Source organism: Chlorocebus sabaeus, chromosome 8, assembly GCF_047675955.1.
Source record: "Chlorocebus sabaeus isolate Y175 chromosome 8, mChlSab1.0.hap1, whole genome shotgun sequence".
NCBI lineage: Eukaryota > Metazoa > Chordata > Mammalia > Primates > Cercopithecidae > Chlorocebus > Chlorocebus sabaeus.
In genome coordinates this window covers 42,201,705-42,221,221 of record NC_132911.1, presented here as the reverse complement: position 1 = coordinate 42,221,221, position 19,517 = coordinate 42,201,705, and the positions used below count along the sequence as shown (strand labels likewise).

Sequence of the window (19,517 nt, the reverse complement as noted above, 5' to 3'; positions counted from 1 at the left end):
CACACCTTTCTTCCGAGGACCCTTAAATCAACCCCAGGAGAAGCCTTAACTGCTGTTCCCCACATGACACCCCTCTTCAGCAGGAAGTAGCCAGAAAGAGTCATCATCCAATACCCCCTTAACAGCAGTGAGTTACCACTCCTTATAGGGGAAATGATACCAGAGCTAGAAAGAAATTATTTAGGCAGATAGTGAGGGTAAGAGACTCATTGGTAAGGTTTCCTTTTAATAAAAAGCAACCCCCAAATCATTTCTAACAAAGAAGCACCCTGAAAAAAATCAAGCTGCAAGCACAGATAAGCAAGCTGGAAGTTTGCATGGGTACATGCCAGCAGCTGTGCCAGTAGGAAAAGGCTATCGGCGGGCCAGGCATGTTCAACATGGAGGCTTCCTCTTCCCTTTTGTCACATGTGCAGTAAAAAGGCAGGCAACATGGCACTAGCCCGGTAGAGACCCCATCAGCATAATAAAAGATTAGGGTGGGATGGCCAGCTTCTTCATGCAAACAGCACACCTGGTCCTATCAATCTCTCAGACCCGATGTAAATCAGACACCACCTCCTCAAGCTAGCCTATAAAACCCTATGCATTTCATCACGAAACCGGAAGACCCACTCAGGAACCCCTCTCTCTGCAAAAGAGCTTTTCTCTTTTCTCTCAACTATTAAACCTCTGCTCTTAAACTCAAAAAAAAAAAAAAAAAAAAAAGATTTTCAAAGGACTTCTACTTTTAGGAAGATGATTTACCAGTGATCCCTGAGGATATTATAGTCTGCTCATTTCTTCTCTAAACTGGTACTTCATTCCTTGGTTATCATTTTTCTATACTAGTAATAAAAAATCATGTTTCTGAAGCCCAGGAGGAGCCCCAGAAGTGTCCACCCAGCTCTGGCCTCTTCCCATCTCTCCTCCCCATGCTTCCCCAAATGCACTCTTCCCTCAACCATCTTTTCACCCACTCACACCCACACTTTCTCAGCAGCTGCACACAACTCCTGGGGTAATGTGACCCTATCACACCACAAGCACAACAGATGTGCCGCTCCCCAGCACAACCATGTTCACTGCTTCCTTCCTCAGCCTGCCCTGTGAGAGCAAGAGCAGACAGAGCAGGGCTCAGTGAAGTGAAAGGGACTGGCGGCAGCCCTGACACTTTAGACACAAATCTCGCCTGTGAAAGTGCTTCTTAAAACAAATCACATCAAAGGTAAGAAAACCACCACCACCAGCAAGTCAGATGAGCAGTTATGTTCCAAATGTGATGGGTTTATTTTATTTTACTCTGATGCAAAACCAAAGATTCCACTATAGCACAGAGACCAATATATTACAAGGTCATGAAAAAATGGTGTGGGACATGCAGGACGTGATGTACAAACTGGAGGGTCAGATCGTCTCCTCTAACATGACACTACACTGTCGCTGAGGAACACATTTAATAACACTGCAGAACTGAACTGAAACATGGCACAAACATGACAACTTCCAGGCATGCCTTCAAGCGCCTCCCTCAGGAGGGATTCGCAACCCCTAGACTTCAGTGTGGGGAGGATTACAATTCTTTGGAAGAATAAAAAGTTCACACTTTTGAAATTTCACAGAAGAATTTTAAGGCCAAAACACAGTGGGTTCATTTCTCTTCACTTCCAGGGACAAATCTGATGCTTTCCTCAAACCACATTAAGCTTCCAGTTCAAATCCCAAGCCAACCTTGTGACCTCCTGCACTGAAGTTCTTCCCATCGATTAAAGCTGATAAAGTCAATTTGACTCCTAGGAAGAAGAAAACACCACAATCACTTGTAACAAGTATTACAATTAGATCAGAACTCTCTAGAAACAACAGATGGAATCAATGGTGTGGACTGTAGCTGGGTATAAGAGCTATAAGCAAACAGCTATTACTCAATCGGTTATTTATAACCATCTGATGCGTAATGAGGAACGCATGATCATGGCAAACTTTCTCTGAAGTTCAGGGTTAAGGGCAATGAGTGATCAACCAAACTCAAAGGCCAGAGTGACCACATTATAGTCAGAAATACATACTTTTTAAATGAAAAAGTATTTGATCTGTTTTGTTTTCTGTCTGAACAACCAAATGTTACAAAATGGTCCGAATCAACTTACAGTGACTATAGGTTGTTCTGCAGGTTATTTTCATTTTTTTCTCTATCACTTTCCACCCCAGACCCTCTGTTACTCATTCCTTTACTTACCTGGTCGAAGGGTCTGAGTATAACCCAGTCCAATCAGGCTGGCATTATTTACTTTAGCCTAAGATTAAGAGATAGAATAATAAAACAGTGAATTACAGATCAGTCCAATACAACTATCACTTTGTGCATCAGGTTTCCAACGCTAAAAGCACCCTAGGGCCTATCTGGAATGAATTTTTTTTTTTTTTTTGAGATGAAGTTTCATTCTCGTCACCCAGGCTGGAGTGCAATGGCACGATCTCAGCTCACTGCAACCTCCGCCTCCCGGGTCCAAGCCATTCTCCTGCCTCAGCCTCCCAAGTAGCTGGGATTACGGGCATGCATCCCCATGCCCAGCTAATTTTGTATTTTTACTAGAGATGGGGTTTCACCATATTGGCCAGGTTGGTCTCAAACTCCTGACCTCAGGTGATCCCCCGCCTCAGCCTCCCAAAGTGCTGGGATTCCAGGCGTGAGCCATTGCGCCCGGCCAGAATTACTGATCTTTTAAGTCAGCAGGACTTGTATGGGTGGGACGTACCTTAAGAATGCATGCTTCAAGGCCTCCGGCAAAATTTTTAAACACTACACAACCAAACACCCTGAATTCCCTGAGATACCAGCTGACAATCTCTCACAGTGGTTACAGCATGAACTCGGGTGACAGAAAAACAGATCTAGGTTCAAACTGTGGCACTGCCAGTTACTATGTGACCTTGGGCAAGTTAGTTGATAAGGCTCAGTTTTCTCATCGGTATAACAGGGATGAGGATAACACTACTCGCCACATGGAGTGGTTGTGAGGGTTAAATGACATAATATACGTAAAGCCTTTAGCACAGTACATGAAATTTAAGAGCTCAGTGTTATTTTTAATAAGAGTTACTATAGCAACAGAAATAGTCATCTAATCCCATGAATTTCCAAATAAGAAAATTCTAAGGCCAAAGTGATAAAATGACTTGAGAAGGTCAGACAACAAATATACAGGAAGAGCTAGGCACAGAAGAACCTCTATGTCCTGACTTCAGGCATAATTTTTTTTTTTTTTTTTGAGATAGACTCTCACTCTGTCACCCAGGCTGGAGAGCAATGGTGTGATCTTGCCTCACTGCAATCTTTGCAACTGCTGGGTCCAAGCAATTCTCCTGCCTCAGCCTCCCTAGTAGCTGGGACTACAGGTGGCCCCTACCACGCCCACCTAATTTTTGTATTTTTAGTAAAGATAGGGTTTCACCATGTTGGCCAGGCTGGTCTCGAACTCCTGAGCTTAGGTGATCCACACACCTCGGCCACCCAAAGTGCTAGAATTACAGGCGTGCGCGACTGTGCCTGGCCATATTATATTCTTTTCACTACACAATGAGCTGGCTTATTAACATTAATAAAGAACAAGCAAACTACACTCATATCACAACATTCACTGAAAAGTTAGACACAAACATAAGAGCAGATCCAATCTGGCAGCACATTCTTACAGAGAGAGAAGTTCTACAATCCAGCTTGTACTTAGCAGCAATGCCAAAACGGGTGTTGTTACTCCCAGCCGTCCAAGCAAGGTTTATGGATGTTTCAATCTTCTCATTAACCTTCTGGTAGATAGAACCTCCAAACTCAGTGCCGTCATTCCTGTTTTCAGAGATAGGAAAACGTCATAAATATCTAGTTTGTACCATTGTTATTATGGTATGAAAACAAATTCTAAGACTATCTAAACAAGGATCCCATTTTGTAACTATAGATTTCAGCAAATTTCTAGCATAAATGACTACTAAACAAAACACAGAACTAAATCCAGCTATGCCAGTAATGACTGCTTAATTAAAACGTAACACTTGATCCATTTACTTGGCTCCTCCACAAGATGTGAGTTTCTTAAGACAATTCAATTAAGCACAAAGGCAGACACCTCAGGTAAGTATAATCTATAGGTCTCTGAGAAGTTCATAGAACTTAGAAACTTCAAAGTAGAGTTCAATAAAGATTCTGCAAAAAAAAAATAAAAAGGTAGAGGTACAGGAATAAAACCAATTCTGGATTTCCTTTGAAACACAATCCTACAGTTACAAAGCACCCTCCTACAATACCTAGGGTGCACTGCTCCAGCAAACCACCTTAGTTACTGCTTCCAAGCATGCCAGAGATGAGTCCTTGGGTTTTCACGGTTTTCCTGGTAATACTGTTTCATCAATTTCAGTAACTGTCTGTACCACTGCTTGCCTTTGTTTTAGCCATCATTAAGTGAATTAGAGCATCTAGCAGAGAGGAATCTGCGACAGTTTAAAAACACATAGTTTGCCCTTTGCTGCTTCTTCCTGGTACAGGAGCAGTGTCCAGTAGGCCCAACATAAAATACTATGTAAAAGTTCTGATTCATCCCGCCAACATGGTACGGCCTACATAGCTGAATCCCAGGACTCTTTCAGAGCACCTGTTACTTCTGAATGCATTAGCGGTACCTGGGTTCCAACCAAGAATACCTGAAACCTCCACAGAATTACTGGGATGTCCCAGGATGCTCAAATCAATTTGGTGGTTGTTGTTGATGACCCAAACAGACCTGCTTCCACATACTGTCAAGATAAGAGAGGAGCAGAGGAAGCAGTAACATCTCCAAAGGGTCATCTTACCATGAGGTAAGCCATGCTCTGGGCTCCCTCTATCCCAGTGGTTCTTCTACAGAGGCTAGGGCTTCCTGAAGTTTGGGGTGCAGGCTGAGGGGCCAGTGACCACCAGCAGCACAGCCTGCACACCACATGCACCAGCCTCCTGGCAAGGTTTTGCTATGAGGATAGCACCACAAGGATGGATATTCACCAAGACATGCTAAATCTAAGCACCATCACTTCTCAGTATGCTAACGGCAACAATCTTTTGGGCAACTGCAGCGACACTAAGGAATAAATTATAAACACTCACACATGTGTGTGCAGCTGGAAGTCTGCAGCCTTGTAACCCAGGGCGAAATTATTCTGTGACAGTTTGGATTTGGCTGTGTCGAAACTCATCTGATAGCCAGCAAGCCACCCTTCGAAGGCCAACACAGCCCAGCCATAGATGGTTGGTCCAGAAAAATCTATATCAACATTACTGCCAACACTAAAACAATCCCGTTTATAGGAAGCCTTCAATTTCCCACTCTTCTTTCTGCAACAAACCAACAAACAAACAAAAATGATGAAAACAACATGAGTTTTTACTATTGTCTAAGAATTTTTGGAGTAAGATCCTCTCTCTCATCTTCCAATGTAAATATTATTTTGCGACATGCCACATATATATTAAAAACATTTCAAATGACCTAGTTCTACAAATATAATTTTGTTAGGATTAGACCTATTACTCATTATAAGTTCAAATGACAGGATACTTCATGATTTATTTCGTAAAGGCATGAACAAAAGTACAAGAATGAATAAGAGGCTGGGCGCGGTGGCTCCCATCTGTAATCCCAGCACTTTGGGAGGTCGAGGTGGGCAGATGACGAGGTCAGATTGAGACCATTCTGGCCAACATGGTGAAACCCCATCTCTACTAAAAATACAAAAATTAGCTGGGTGTGGTAGCACATGCCTGTAGTGCCAGTTACTCAGGAGGCTGAGGCAGGAGAACCACTTGAACGTGGAAGGCAGAGGTTGCAGTAAGCCAGGATCATGCCACTGTACTCCAGCCTGGTGACAGAGCAACACTCCATCTCAAAAAAAAAAAAAAAAAAAAAAAAAAAACCAAGAATGAATGAGATACTTCACTGCCAAATTAATAATCTGAAGATGTACATATACAGACATATGAGAAGCCAAATCTCTTTAAATGTTTCCAAATGCCAAATGCCACAAAGAGTTAACCCCCAATACACATTATTAACCTATCATGGAGAGAAGTGTGCTTTTATGAAGGATGATATCAAAAAAATGAAATTAGGCCAGGCGTGGTGGCTAACACCTGTATTCCCAGCACTTTGGGAGGCTGAGATGGGTGGATCACAAGGTCAAGAGATCGAGACCATCCTGGCCAACATGGTAAAACTCTGTCTCTACTAAAAATACAAAAATTAGCAGGGTGTGGTGGTGCGTGCCTGTAGTTCCAGCTACTTGGGAGGCTGAGGCAGGAGAATTGCTTGAACCCAGGAGGCAGAGGTTGCAGTGAGCTGAGACAGCGCCACTGAACTCCAGCTAGGGTGACACAGCAAGACTCCATCTCAAAAAAAAAAAAAAGAAAATAATATTTGTCCGAAAGATAACTGAGGTGTGTGACAGAAAGAACACACCTGTTGTTACGGCTGAGACAAATGTCACTTTGCATTCACCTAGCACCTCCGTCCTTCAGATAGCATAGACCCACATTAGGCAGATAGGAAATGACACAATCCCCCTTTTTTCACATGAGGAAATTGAGGCCAAGACGTTGGGGGATTTACAGAGGCTAAGAAATCAAGTAGGCAGCAGAACTAATCATTATAGCATTTGAGAGCCAGGAGATCACCCTCTTAAGAAATTAACTTTTCAGCACCATCAGGAAAAAAAAAAAAGGAATTTTTTTTTTTTTTTTTTTTTTTTGAGATGGAGTCTCGCTCTGTCACCCAAGCTGGAGTATAGTGGCGCGATCTCAGCTCCCTGCAAACTCCGCCTCTCGGGTTCACACCATTCTCCTGCCTCAGCCTCCTGAGTAGCTGGGACTACAGGTGCCCACCACCACTCCTGGCTAAGCTTTTGTATTTTTTAGTAGATATTTAGTTTCACCTTGATAGCCAGGATGGTCTCGATCTCTTGACCTCGTGATCCGCCTGTCTTGGCCTCCCAAAGTGCTGGGATTACAGGCGTGAGCCACCGCGCCCAGCCAAAAGGAATTAACTTTTTCAGCAGAATACCACGTCCATCAAACTTCAGAATTGCTTAAGATTCATCTATGGTCTCAAGACTCTCCTAGCTCCTAAATTTTTTCTACTATGTGTCTCTCTGAAATAGATTTATACATTTTTGTTCATCTATTCAGTTTTCAAATTGTTCATCCTGCCTTGGGGGGGAGGGATCTTCCTTTATCTGTACCACATATACAAGGTCTCCAATATTCCTTATAGCAACCTTCTAAGTTCTTCCTGCCTCTGAACTTTTTGCACTATATCTTCTTATTCTAAAGTTCTCTACCCCTTCAGGCTCCAAAAACATTTCAGGAAATAGGATTTGAACAATTACCCTGTGTTCGGTACAAATATGGTATCAAGAGTCAGTTTCAACCCTTCAGCCAACTGAAAAACAAAGATTTAAAATAAATAATTAGTAATTTTCAATCATTTATCCAACTGAAGAAACCCATTCTAAAGTCTCCTCTAAGTTCTTTAACAAAAAAAAGAAGTCATTCAAGAAAGCAAAATATTAAATTATGTAATAAGTGAGCTCTCCATCCTCCTGTTCCCTCACCCCAGCCTTCATCATGGTTCTCTCACCAAAAAATGGGGCAAATCCTATTTTAACAAGTTACATAAAATACAGTTCAAAACCAAACAGAATTCTCATACAACAAAATCATCTTGATACCTTCTTGAAAGAGTGGCAATGAGATAACCTGACATTTAACAAGCAAGCTAAGTCATTTTGCTCAGTTTTGCATGTACATTATGTATACATGGCATCTATATCAAAAACAGTGCCCTGTACATAGTAGGCACTTGACAAATATCTAATAGATTTTCTCCTTGAAAACATGAGAACATTTTAGAAGAATTTTTCTGTCAAGCCAATTTTACAACAATTACAAAACTAAACCAAATTTCCGCAAATAGTTTGTTCTACCCAAGAGAAGCTCAGCTGTGTAACACAGAACCAGTCAGAACAAAGATGTAATGTAATAATCAGAGTAGTCACAAACAAAGCCTTATTTTCTAGAAACATAAGACATCAAAAAAGGCCACATGCAGAGAAAAAATATGGCTACTAGATAGGTTGTAAGATCTCTTTTGATTATATTTGGGGTATGTTCACCATTCAGTCTACAAGATAAATTGAACCTATGAATAACTTCTAATGCTTTCTCTTACCTTATTCTCCCAAGAGATTTCTGTCCCTAGAGTATTGTCCGTGTTCCATTTTTGGGTGAAGGTAAGTCCATAGTTACAGACCTTATATTTGGTTTCTAGGTTGCCTGATGCTTTCCCTGTATCAGTGTAAGCATGACCAGAAGTAGAAAATTCCTGGTAAGCAAGAAAAAATAATTACTTTAAAATTAGCTCATCAAAGAGAAAATACTCACTTTGGAAGGCAGTGTTCAATGCATCAGAAACAATACCATTTACTGTTTGCCACAGCCCTACTCTAGAGCAACTTCTTTCCTCCTTTCCCCTTGCTTTTCCAGTCCCTAAATATTTTAACCAGTTCCGCCAGGCGCAGTGGCTCACGCCTGTAATCCCAGCATGTTAGGAGGCCAAGGCAAGTGGATCCCTTGAGTCCAGGAGCTCGAGATCAGCCTGTGCAACATGGCGAAACCCCATCTCTACAAAAGATACAAAAAATTAGCCAGGCATGATGGCACACGACTATAGTCCCAGCCTGAGTCCAGGAGGCAGAGGTTGCAGTGAGCCGAGATCATGCCACTTCACCCTAGCCTGGGAAACAGAGTGAGACCTGTCTTAATACCGGTTTCAGATCTTTCCATTATTCTACTTCTCTTACTGATATTTCTTTTTCCATATACTCTCTTACTAAATGGAAATCCTAAATTCTCTCCTTTAAAAAAGAGGTATCTTTACTGAAAACAAATGCCTTTACTAAAAAGACCAAAAATATTGTATCTTAAACATTTTACTTTCATGACCTAAAAAAAGATGATCAGTTCTCTGCTATATGTTTCAAACTATCAGTTAATTTCAAGGTCCTTAAAAATTCCAAAATACTGCCCTCCTCCTTTTTAATAGGGTCAACACTTTACTACTTCCTTTAAAAAAATATGTATTATTTTATTGTGGTAAATACATTTAACATAAATTTTACCATTTTAATAATGTTTTAAGTGTACAGTGAAGTGGCATTAAGTACAGTCACACTGCTGTGAAAACTTTAATGCTTTTGTGTGCAAAACCGCAAAACTTCTGCTTAGACAATTTCAATATTTGAAAGTACTACCCATTTTTCAAAATAAAGTGGAAAGCTATAATTTATCCTTCTTTCCCCCTTTCTATCCTGTCTACCTTTAAGAGTGCTTTCTATCAAACAGTTACTATGAATGATTTAAAATACATCCTTTGCCCTAGTTCAGTGTCCTTTAAGTCATATGACAATAAGCAATTAGAAATAGACCTCCTTCTGCAGAAAGCAGTCAGCACCTGTCACTGACAATCTATGAACTGTCAAGAAAAAACATTCTGATTGGTCCTGTTTTAGGGAGCATTTCTGAAATCCTGCCAACAGTAATGAGATGCTGCCAACCCTGACCAGTCTTTTTCACTGCCTGCAACATGAATCCTCTCCTTAACAAATACCCTGCCCCCTTAGTTCTACAGGCAGATGCGACAACTGGGAAGCTATGATCTGTTTATCAACACCACACAGAATGGTTTCAAAGAGAGTATCATGCTGCACATTTAGGGGAAGGCCTTAGTAAGAAAATGATAACGTGTTAATCATGTTTACCTGTTCACATAATTATTTTAATGTGACAATCATTTTTCTTTTAGTAGATCCAACTATCTAGTGTTTTATTTTTTACATTTACTTTTCACAAACTTGACAAGTATAACAAATGCAAATCTTAATTTTGGTGTTAGAAAAACCTTATGGACAAAATTAAGGTAGAGGGGTAGGTCTACATTTCTCCCTTGTCAGCATCAATTCTTAGTTTGAAGGTCTGTCACAAATCTAAAATGCCACAGGTACAAATCTCAAAAACAAAGGCTAGAATTGTTCTAAGTTGAGTTCCAGGCTCATGATTCACAATTCAGTTTGTGGCTAATTTCACAATTTGTTCAAACAAGTGCAAAACACATTTGTAACATGCATATAACATGCATATAGCTCTACATTAAATGCTTAGTAAGCAACAAAACAAACAAAAATGTTACTGTGAAGTAGATGGCATATGAGAAAAACATCAAGACACAATCTAAGAAATTTGGAACAATGATTGAAATTTATCCTAAATCAATACCAGAAACCAAAAGCAGCCATAAAAACAAGCATACAAATAAGCTTTTTTTTCTTACCATCTGAATGAATATTACCACACAACAGCAGCATGAAAGGGAGATAAAATTTTAGTTGATAATTTTTGCAACACAAACCTAATGAGCAAATTCTGGAACCTACACAAAGTGAGTATGATTCTTCTATTTTAACAGAACTATATACACAGCGTGCCCATCTTGGTAAGGGAGGTGCATATATATTTATTTACTCTAGAGAAACCCAGGGAAAGAATGATGGTCACGAACCATAATTATATGCAGTATCATTAGAATTCCACATGCCTTTGTCCTTCTAATTATACATCCAGAAATAAAATCTGCATGGGTTTGAATGGATAAATACCAAAAACGATGCAGCCAATGAGAAGAAATCAGAGTAAGATGAATCAAAACTTAACCTACTAGCTGAAATTTACTGAATAAAACCAATTTTGTTTGTTTGTTTGTTTTGGAGACGGAGTCTCGCGTTGTCGCCCAGGCTGGAGTGCAGTGGCACGATCTCTGCTCGCTGCAAGCTCCGCCTCCTGGGTTCACGCCATTCTCCTGCCTCAGCCTCCCAAGTAGTCGGGACTATAGGTGCCCACCACTACGTCTGGCTAATTTTTTGTATTTTCAGTAGAGACAGCATTTCACCATGTTAGGCAGGATGGTCTCGATCTCCTGACCTCGTGATTCGCCCACCTCGACCTCCCAAAGTGCAGAGATTACAGGTGTGAGCCACCACGCCTGGCCCCTTTTTTTTTTTTTTTTAAGACGAAGTCTCACTCTGTCACCCAAGCTGGAGTGCAATGGCTTGGTCTCGGCTCACTGCAACCTCCGCCTCCTAGGTTCAAACGATTCTCCCGCCTCAGCCTCCCGAGTAGCTGGGACTATGCGCGTGCCACCACACCCAGCTAATTTTTGTATTTTTAGTAGAGACGGGGCTTTGCTATGTTGGCCAGGCTGGTCTCGAACTCCTAACCTCATGACCCGCCCACCTGTAATCCCAGGCCTCCCAAAGTGCTGGGATTACAGGTGTGAGCCACCATGCCCAGTCAAAAGCTATTGTTAATGATACTTTGAAAATATGCCAACATAGCCTTTACTATAGTCTTTACTTCCAATAAAAAAATACTTTATAAACATCAGTTAAAAACTGTAGAATAATGTACTTGCATACATGCAGAAATACATTTTATTTATATATTTTGTTTCTACTAATCATAAAGGGCAAAGTAAAGTTAATTTGTTTTTGTAAAAGCTTAATAAAATTTCCATGAATCCATTATCATAGAAGTAAGGTTTTTGGTGCCCATATACATATTCATGAAAGTATATATTTTTTGACATTTCTTGACCCATGTCAAAAAAAAAATATTCTACATTTTCTGAGTGAAAGCTGTAGTATACTCTGAGAAACACAAAAGGTCTCTTCAAGAATTCAACTTGGTTGTTTATTTTAATTGGCTAAGAATGCTGTTTGGAATCTGAGAGGACAAAGCTGTGGGTAAGACAGCATGGTGCTGGTTCAAGTAACTAGACTGTCATGATTTTACACAGATTCCTTTAAGTTAATTATGTTACATCCATTAAAAATATATTAGATACTCACCACTCCACTACAAGACTTGGTTTTCAGGTCTATCTTGACCATGCCAAAGCCTATACACGCACACACAAAAACACAGTAATGTACAAAATGTGACATTCACAACAGTTTTTGCAACTCAGAAATTATGAAATAGCCTATAGTACCTTTCATATGAAAAATGCATTCATATGAAAAATTTCATTAGGTGAGAGTTCCTCAAGAAACTGAATTATAAACAAATAAATTCAGTATAATTTTCAAGCCCTTAAAATGAATAAAGATATACTTTTAAAATGTAAGTTAAAGAAAAAAAATAAATGAAAGGAATATGCACTATTCCAAGAATCAAAATTGCTGAAAATAGTGTGCTGCTGTATATATTGCTCAAAATATACAGCTAACATTACTAGTTAATAAGAAAAAATCAAATATGTACAGCACAAAAATTTAGGTTAAATTTTAAAACCTAAAAAATAACATTTAGGATCACAATACACATTACTTCAAATAAGTCAAAAGTTATGTTGTCACTTTCATAAAAACAATGCCATTGTTTGGAGGGAGGAAAAGTATTACCCCTACTTTAATTGTCCCCAGGGCTAGACAAAGAAGACATAAATGTTATATATATTATTCTACATTACAGGTAACATTAAATATGGACATATATATGCATCTGTATATGTATATAATTGCTTTTAATGCTTGAAAGGGGTTCTACCTCTAAAGAAGGAGGTCTAATAGCCTGTTAATAGTTATCCCCTTAAATCTTATGAAGTGGATTAATGCTGACTTACCCTTATTTTACTAGCACAGTATTTACACACAGTAGGCATTCAACACTAACTTCTACCCCAAATTGTAAAGTTACAATAGCATACTTACCATATCCTTTGTTGAAGACATCCTTAGCAGCCTTTCCTAGGTCACAGTAAGTTGGTGTGTTACACATATCTTATAAAGAAAAACAGGGCAAAGGAATAAAAATAACCATTTAGTATTTATTCACCCACAGTTCTGCTGTTTCATCCTATGAGAAGAAGTATACAGTGTTCTCTTCCTTTGTATCACTGATGCTTTAACGCAATCAAAGGTATGAGATGGCAATCTGCTCCTTAAAAAATAGAGCTTTCCAGAATACTGAGAATAAAACAGTTTTCCCGTGAGATTCAGAGGTCATCTTTCTGATTGCATTTCAAAGAAAAGTAAGTTCTTACAGGATGAAAAAGAGGCTATGTTAAACTGGACTTCTTTTAAAAATATATGCAAAATTTACCTTAGAAAAATCTCTCTCAGGCTCTTATGAAACCAAAGACCTGTATAAGACAACAATGAAAATTTGTGAAGTAACTGTTAAAAGATGCAATCAAAATCCTCAGGGTTAACATTTTTCTCCTCTGAAATTCAGTTCTTAAAATAAGAATTTACCATATGAATTGAAGTGTATTCATCTAGAATATATTTTCTCTCAAAGCTCTTAAAAGTGCCATAATTTTACCCATTAACCAGAAATATGATAGATTCTACCTGCAGCAACCTGCTTACCAAAAGTGTAGTAAACTCTGAAGTTAAAGCCTTCAAAAACCTCAGGTGCCTTGAGTTTTCATCTTGCCTACTAAAAATTTGCCCAGCTTTGCTACTGGTAATATGACCCTCACATCAAATTCTGAGAGCTATCAACACTGCTGAATATCTCATTCCTTTGCCCTCTTTGTGTCACGGGAAATCTTCCTGCAGCAGGTTCTTCTGTATTCCTCTCGCAGACTCAAAAGCTATGTCTAAGCAGTTACAGAGCCACCTCTAGCAGTGCCATTAGCCCATAGTCAGAAAAATCCAGAGTATCAGCTAGCCCTTGCAATTGCGATGCCTGAATGATCTACATATTTAAGCTCATATTTATTTATATATAGCCCAGCTCTTAATCTAGACTTCTGCTAAGCTTCTGCCTACCCCATCATACCAAACATATAGATATGATGCACTTAAATGGAAATGCATTTAAATTTTGTTCCTTAACATAAACCTATCAAATATGACAGACACTATGATATAAAGAGACTAGTACAAAAAACTAAAAAGGAAAAAAAATTAAAGAGCAATGGGTACTATAAACATACTGACTCATTCCATAGTAAAACTTTGCTCTAAGCTACAAGGTTTCATAATTCACTTACGGAACGATTATTTTACAATTCAATCCTTTGTACTAAAGTGATCAATTCTAGCCTTTTTATATTATCCCAATTGCAATTTGATATTACTCTTTATGATTACAACGGATGTTGATATTTGTTGAAATTTTGCCAGAAGTCTGTAATTTGGGAGGTAAGTATAGAAATGCAGGCAGTATATATTGAAATAGAAATGTTAAAGCTTTACAGTCTGGTTTTTCATACTGCCGAGAAAAGATACACTTAAGTGTTTAGAAGCACCATATATACGTCTAGGGACTATTTAAAATATTTCAGCATATTGTTGTTTTTCAAAACCAGTACCAGATACTATGCAAAAGTCACGTAGCTGGTTTAGTTTACTAACTGACCTCAATTCTGCCTAGTTCAAGCTGACTTTTTCCGGCCTATGACTCTGATGGGAAATGCACTGCTAGTATGATCAAGCAAAAATCGAGAACAACAGAAACTTCATGTTCCTCGAGAGTAAAGCTACAACCACACGTCTCCACCAGCTCTACAGAATGCACCTGCCCATAGATGTGCACACTGCACAGAGGCTGCAGGAGACGCAGACGGGGAGAAGCGTTAGCCGGGTGCTACTGGTTTACAAAGCCACTAACTTGACAGCCAGTACAGAGCCCGTTTCGTTCCTCGCCTCTCCGTTTTGAATTGCACGCAGGGCACCCTCCGTCGGCCGTAAGGAGAGGAGGACTGGCCTGATGCTCCACAGCAATTCCGGAGGGCAGGGGCGGGAGGGGGACGGGTGTGGGGTTCGAGGATTCAACTTCCCTAGAACCGATCTCCTTTCTAGCTGACCCCTGGGAGGAAAGTGCGGTCCACACGCCGGCGGGGGAGGTCGCGGCCCGCGCCCGGAGGCCACTTGCCCCGCCGTGCTGCGGCTCCATCGCCTGAGGTGGCCCGGGGCGGGTCCCGGCGGGAGCCAGCGGCCCCGGTCCCCCGCGCCCCGCCCGGCCCGCGCCCCGGTAGCCTGCTCCCTGCCCACAGAGCCTCCGTTAGGGCCGCCTCCCGCCTGGCACTCTGCTCGGCCGCGGCCCACCGCTCTCCGGGCCTGGAGCCCACGCGGCCTCGGCTCTCCTCACCTCCACCCCGAGGGCCTGTCTCCGCTCTGCCCGGGCAACGCTGAAGGTCTTCAAATCAACGCCGTCCGCGCCTGCGCGGCCTCGCACCCCCAGCTGCGCCTGCGCGCCGCGCCTCCACCGGAGCGCCAGTGCGCCGGCGTGTTGAGCCACGGTCGCGCGCTACGGAGCAAGGCGCGGAGACGAACAGCCGGGCAGAGCCAGCACCACCAACTGTCCGGCTCCGCGGCGCGCATGCGCAGGAGGGTCCGGTGTGCACAGTGGGGTTAACTGGAGGCGCAAGAGGCCGGGGACCGCACCTGTGACCGCGAGGGGACTCATTCTCGCGAGAATGCGCGAGGTTGCTAGTTACTATTGCCATGGGCGCGGCCGCGAAAAGGCGACTGTGTGCCCGATCCGTGGTTGAGGCATGACGCAGGCCGGAGTGTAGTGGCACGATCTTGGCTCACTGGCGCCTCGACCTCCTGGGGTCAAGCCATTCTCCTGCCTCAGCCTCCTGAGTAGAAGGGTCCACAGGCGAGCGCCACTACTTCCGGCTAGTTTACTTTTTTTTTTTTTTTTTGTAAAGACGGGAATCTCCCCGTTTCCCAGGCTGGTCTCGAAGTCCACGGCATAAGTGATCCGCCCTCCTGCGCCTCGCAGAGTGCGGGGATCACAGGCCTGAGCCCACGCCCAGCCCCTTATGGGAATTTCATTTCATACTGACCAGGCTTCAAGAGTGTCACTCTTAGGTCATCTCTTAAGGATGAGAATACATAGGTCCCAAGGGAGTAAGTGATTGATTCAAGATCCCACAAGTAGTGAGAGATGATAATTCCAAGGGGAGAGGATGTGGAGGAGAAAAAGCTCTTCCGTAGAGGAGAAGACCAACTAATAAAGGTAGAATAGATGATAGATACAGAAAATCATCATCTTGGAACCACCATAATAATAATTGATTCAGGCTGAAATGATCAATGGACCGTTGAGGATGTTCATATGGTTTCAAAGTATCACCCCCATAGATTACTCATTAAAGAGAAAAGGCTACCTTCACATCAGAGAGACTGATCAAACGGGGGATGGTAGGGACTGACATATGCCCTCGGTGTGAGGCACAGAGTGTAATTTGCCTCTGTTCACGACGAAACAATCAGGCAAATCCAAACTGAGAGACCTGCAAGACAACTGCCAGTCTTCAAAAATGTCAGTTTCTTGAAAGATTAAGAAAAAGGCTAGTGAACTGCTCTAGATTAAAGGAAGCCAAACACGTGACACTAAAAGCAATGTGTGATCCTAAATTAGACCCTGAATAAAAACCAAACAAACCCAGCTACTGAGGAGTTATTGGGACAATCGGGGAAATTTGAATAGAGAGTAGATTATCATTGCAACAATGTAAAATTTTCTGAGGGGGCCCTGGGTGCAGTGGCTCACGCCTGTAATCCTAGCACTCTGGGAGGTCGAGGGGGGCGGATCACTTGAGGTCAGGAGTTCCAGACCAGCCTAGCCAATATGGTGAAACTCCATCTCTAGTAAAAATACAGAAAATTAGCTGGGCATGGTGGTGGGTGCCTGTAATCCCAGCTACTGGGGAGGCTGAAGCAGGAGAATCACTTGAACCCAGGAGGTGGACGTTGCAGTGAGCCAAGATTGTGCCATTGCACTCCAACCTGAGTGATAGGGTGAGACTCCTTCTAAAAAATAAAAAAATCCTAAAGTTAGTGTACCTTGGTTATGCAGAAATGGCCTTGATTTTAGGAGATGCATGCTGAAGTATTTAGAAGTGAAATAACATGTATCTGCAACTAACCCTCAAATGGTCCAGAAAAAAGAAAAAACAAATATGAAAAAATGTTAACAATCGAGGTGGAACGTATGTGTGTTCATTGCACTATTCTTGAAAATTTCGACTGAGTTTTAAGTATTTTTGAAATAAAAGAAATAGGCCCGCACAAACTCTGTGATGCTCCACAGTACACAATACCAAGTTGCTGCTTGAATCAAATATCAGATTTGCCCGCTGTGTGAAAGGTATTTGAAGTTGATAAGAGATAAGACACATGTCCCCAAGAGACTCATAATGTAAGACTTGGACAAATATCTGCTGAATGAGGCCAAATATGGTCAATGTCATAAGCAAAGTAGTATAACCTAGAAGCGGAAATAAAGTGAGCTTAGGAGTCCAAAGAGCTGAATTTGTGTCTCAGCTCTGCCAACTCTGTGGTCTTAGGCAAGCATTCATCTCTCTCTGCCTCAGTTTCCACATCTGTGAAATAGAACTAACTTAATATCTACTCAGAGGATTGTAGTGGATATTAAATAATGTTTCCAGGCCGGGTGCCACGGCTCACTCCTGTAATCCTAGCAGTTTGGAAGACTGAGGCAGTGGATCGCTTGAGCCCAGGAGTTTGAGACAAGCCTAGGCAATATGTTGAACCCCATCTCTACAAAAAATACAAAAATTAGCCGGGCATGGGTGGCCTGTGCCTGTAGTCCCAGCTACTTGGGAGGCTGAGGTGGGATGATCACTTGAGCCCAGGGAGGTCAAGGCTGCTGTGAGCTGTGATTGCACCACTGCACTATAGCCTGGCCGACAGAGGGAGGCACCATCTCCAAAAACAAATAATGTATCCACAGCACATAATTTACCTGGCATATGGAAAATGTTCATCAGTAAATAACACATGAAAATAAAGGAGTTGGTTGGGCGCACTGGCTCACGCCTGTAATCCCAGCACTTTGGGAGGCCAAGGTGGTCAGAACACGAGGCCAAGAGGTTGAGACCATTCTGGTCAACATGGTGAAACCCCATCTCTACTAAAAATACAAAAATTAGCTGGGCGTGGTGGCGGGCACCTGTAGTCCCAGCTGCTCGGGAGGCTGAGGCAGGAGAATCGCTTGAACCCAGGAGGCAGTGGTTGCACTGAGCCAAGATCATGTCAGTGCACTCCAGCCTGACAACAGAGTGAGACTCCGTCTCAAAAATAAATAATTAAATAAAAAAAGAAAAGAAAAGAAAAGAAAGGAGTGTAGACCACATGCGGTGGTTCACACCTATAATCCTAGTGCTTTAGGAGGCTCAGGCGGGTGGATCACCTGAGATAAGTTCGAGACCAGCCTGGCCAATATGGTGAAAACCCATCTCTACTAAAAATACAAAAATTAGCCGGGTGTGGTGGCACATGCCTATAGTCCCAGCTACTCAGGAGACTGAGGCAGGAGAATTGCTTGCACCTGGGAGGTGGAGGTTGCAGTGAGCTGAGATTGCCCCACTTCACCCTAGCCTGGGCTACAGAGCAAAACTCCCTCTCAAACAAAACAGAACAAAACAAAAAGAAGAAAGAAAAGAAAGGAGTTTAAAAGCTATACAGGCAAAACTCACATTTTTCATATACATATGAATATTAGAGCCACAACTTCAGCCTATGCTGTAAGGCCAGGAGTAGAAGTGTAGGCTGAGCAACATAGTGAGACCCCATCTCTAAAAACATCATTTTTAATTAGCTGAGGGTTATGGTGGCCTTCTGTAGTCGTGACTACTGAGCAGGCAGAGGTGGGAGGATGGATGACTTGAGCCTGGAAGGCCAAGGCTACAGTGAACTATGATCATACACTGTACCCCAGCCTGAGTGACAGACCAAGACCCTTATCTGTTAAAAAAAAAAGTTTTTAATGGAAATTTCACAACATTCTGTTATCTGAAGGTTTTCTTCTGAAAGGACCCAACACCACCAGTCCCAGGTAATCCAGAAAGACCTGAAGCAACAAGGTGATGAGAAGACCGTGAAGGAAGTCAGCCGCTGCAGGAAGGATCCCTCCTTTGCTTCCTGTCCCTCTAGTCCTGTCTAGTTAGCTGGGTCTAGATTCACACTTAATGTCCTTATCAAGACTGGCCTTCATTGGCCAGGCGCAGTGGCTCACGCCTGTAATCCCAACACTTTGGGAGGCTGAGGCGGGTGGATCACCTGAGCTCAGGAGTTTGAGACCAGCCTGGCCAACATGGTGAAACCCTGTCTCTACTAAAAATACAAAAAAAAAAAAAAAAAAAAAAAAAATTTAGCTGGCATGGTGGCAAGCATCTGTAATCCCAGCTACTCAGGAGGTTGAGTCAGGAGAATCGCTTGAACCCAGGAGGTGGCAATTGCCCTGAGCAGAGATCGTGCCATTGCACCATTGCACTCCAGTCTGGGAAACAAGAATGAAACTCTGTCTCAAAAAAAAAAAGAGAGAGAGGAAAAAAAAGACTGGCCTTCACCGCCTCAGAACTACAGCCAAATAATGCACTGGTTCTCACATTCTCATTCCCCACTCACACTGCGATCTA

General features: G+C 42.1%; 1 protein-coding gene across 2 annotated transcripts; it reads right to left on the bottom strand.

Annotated features, from left to right (window-relative positions):
• Nucleotides 1-1,245: 1,245 nt before the first annotated feature.
• On the bottom strand, nt 1,246-15,426 carry VDAC3 (voltage dependent anion channel 3). 2 transcript variants are annotated; one of them, XM_007962335.3, is made up of 10 exons: nt 15,215-15,426; nt 13,217-13,256; nt 12,826-12,894; nt 11,962-12,011; nt 8,232-8,384; nt 7,390-7,442; nt 5,117-5,344; nt 3,676-3,826; nt 2,219-2,276; nt 1,246-1,772 (listed from the first exon to the last, which is right to left on the bottom strand). In XM_007962335.3, exons 3-10 carry the CDS (start codon nt 12,890-12,892, stop codon nt 1,681-1,683), a joined length of 852 nt encoding a protein of 283 aa, XP_007960526.1. In that variant the 5' UTR covers nt 12,893-12,894; nt 13,217-13,256; nt 15,215-15,426; the 3' UTR covers nt 1,246-1,680. The 2 variants fall into 2 exon arrangements, with proteins under 2 accessions (XP_007960526.1, XP_072874157.1); XM_073018056.1 differs by having other exon boundaries at nt 2,215-2,276; nt 15,215-15,305.
• Nucleotides 15,427-19,517: the final 4,091 nt, after the last annotated feature.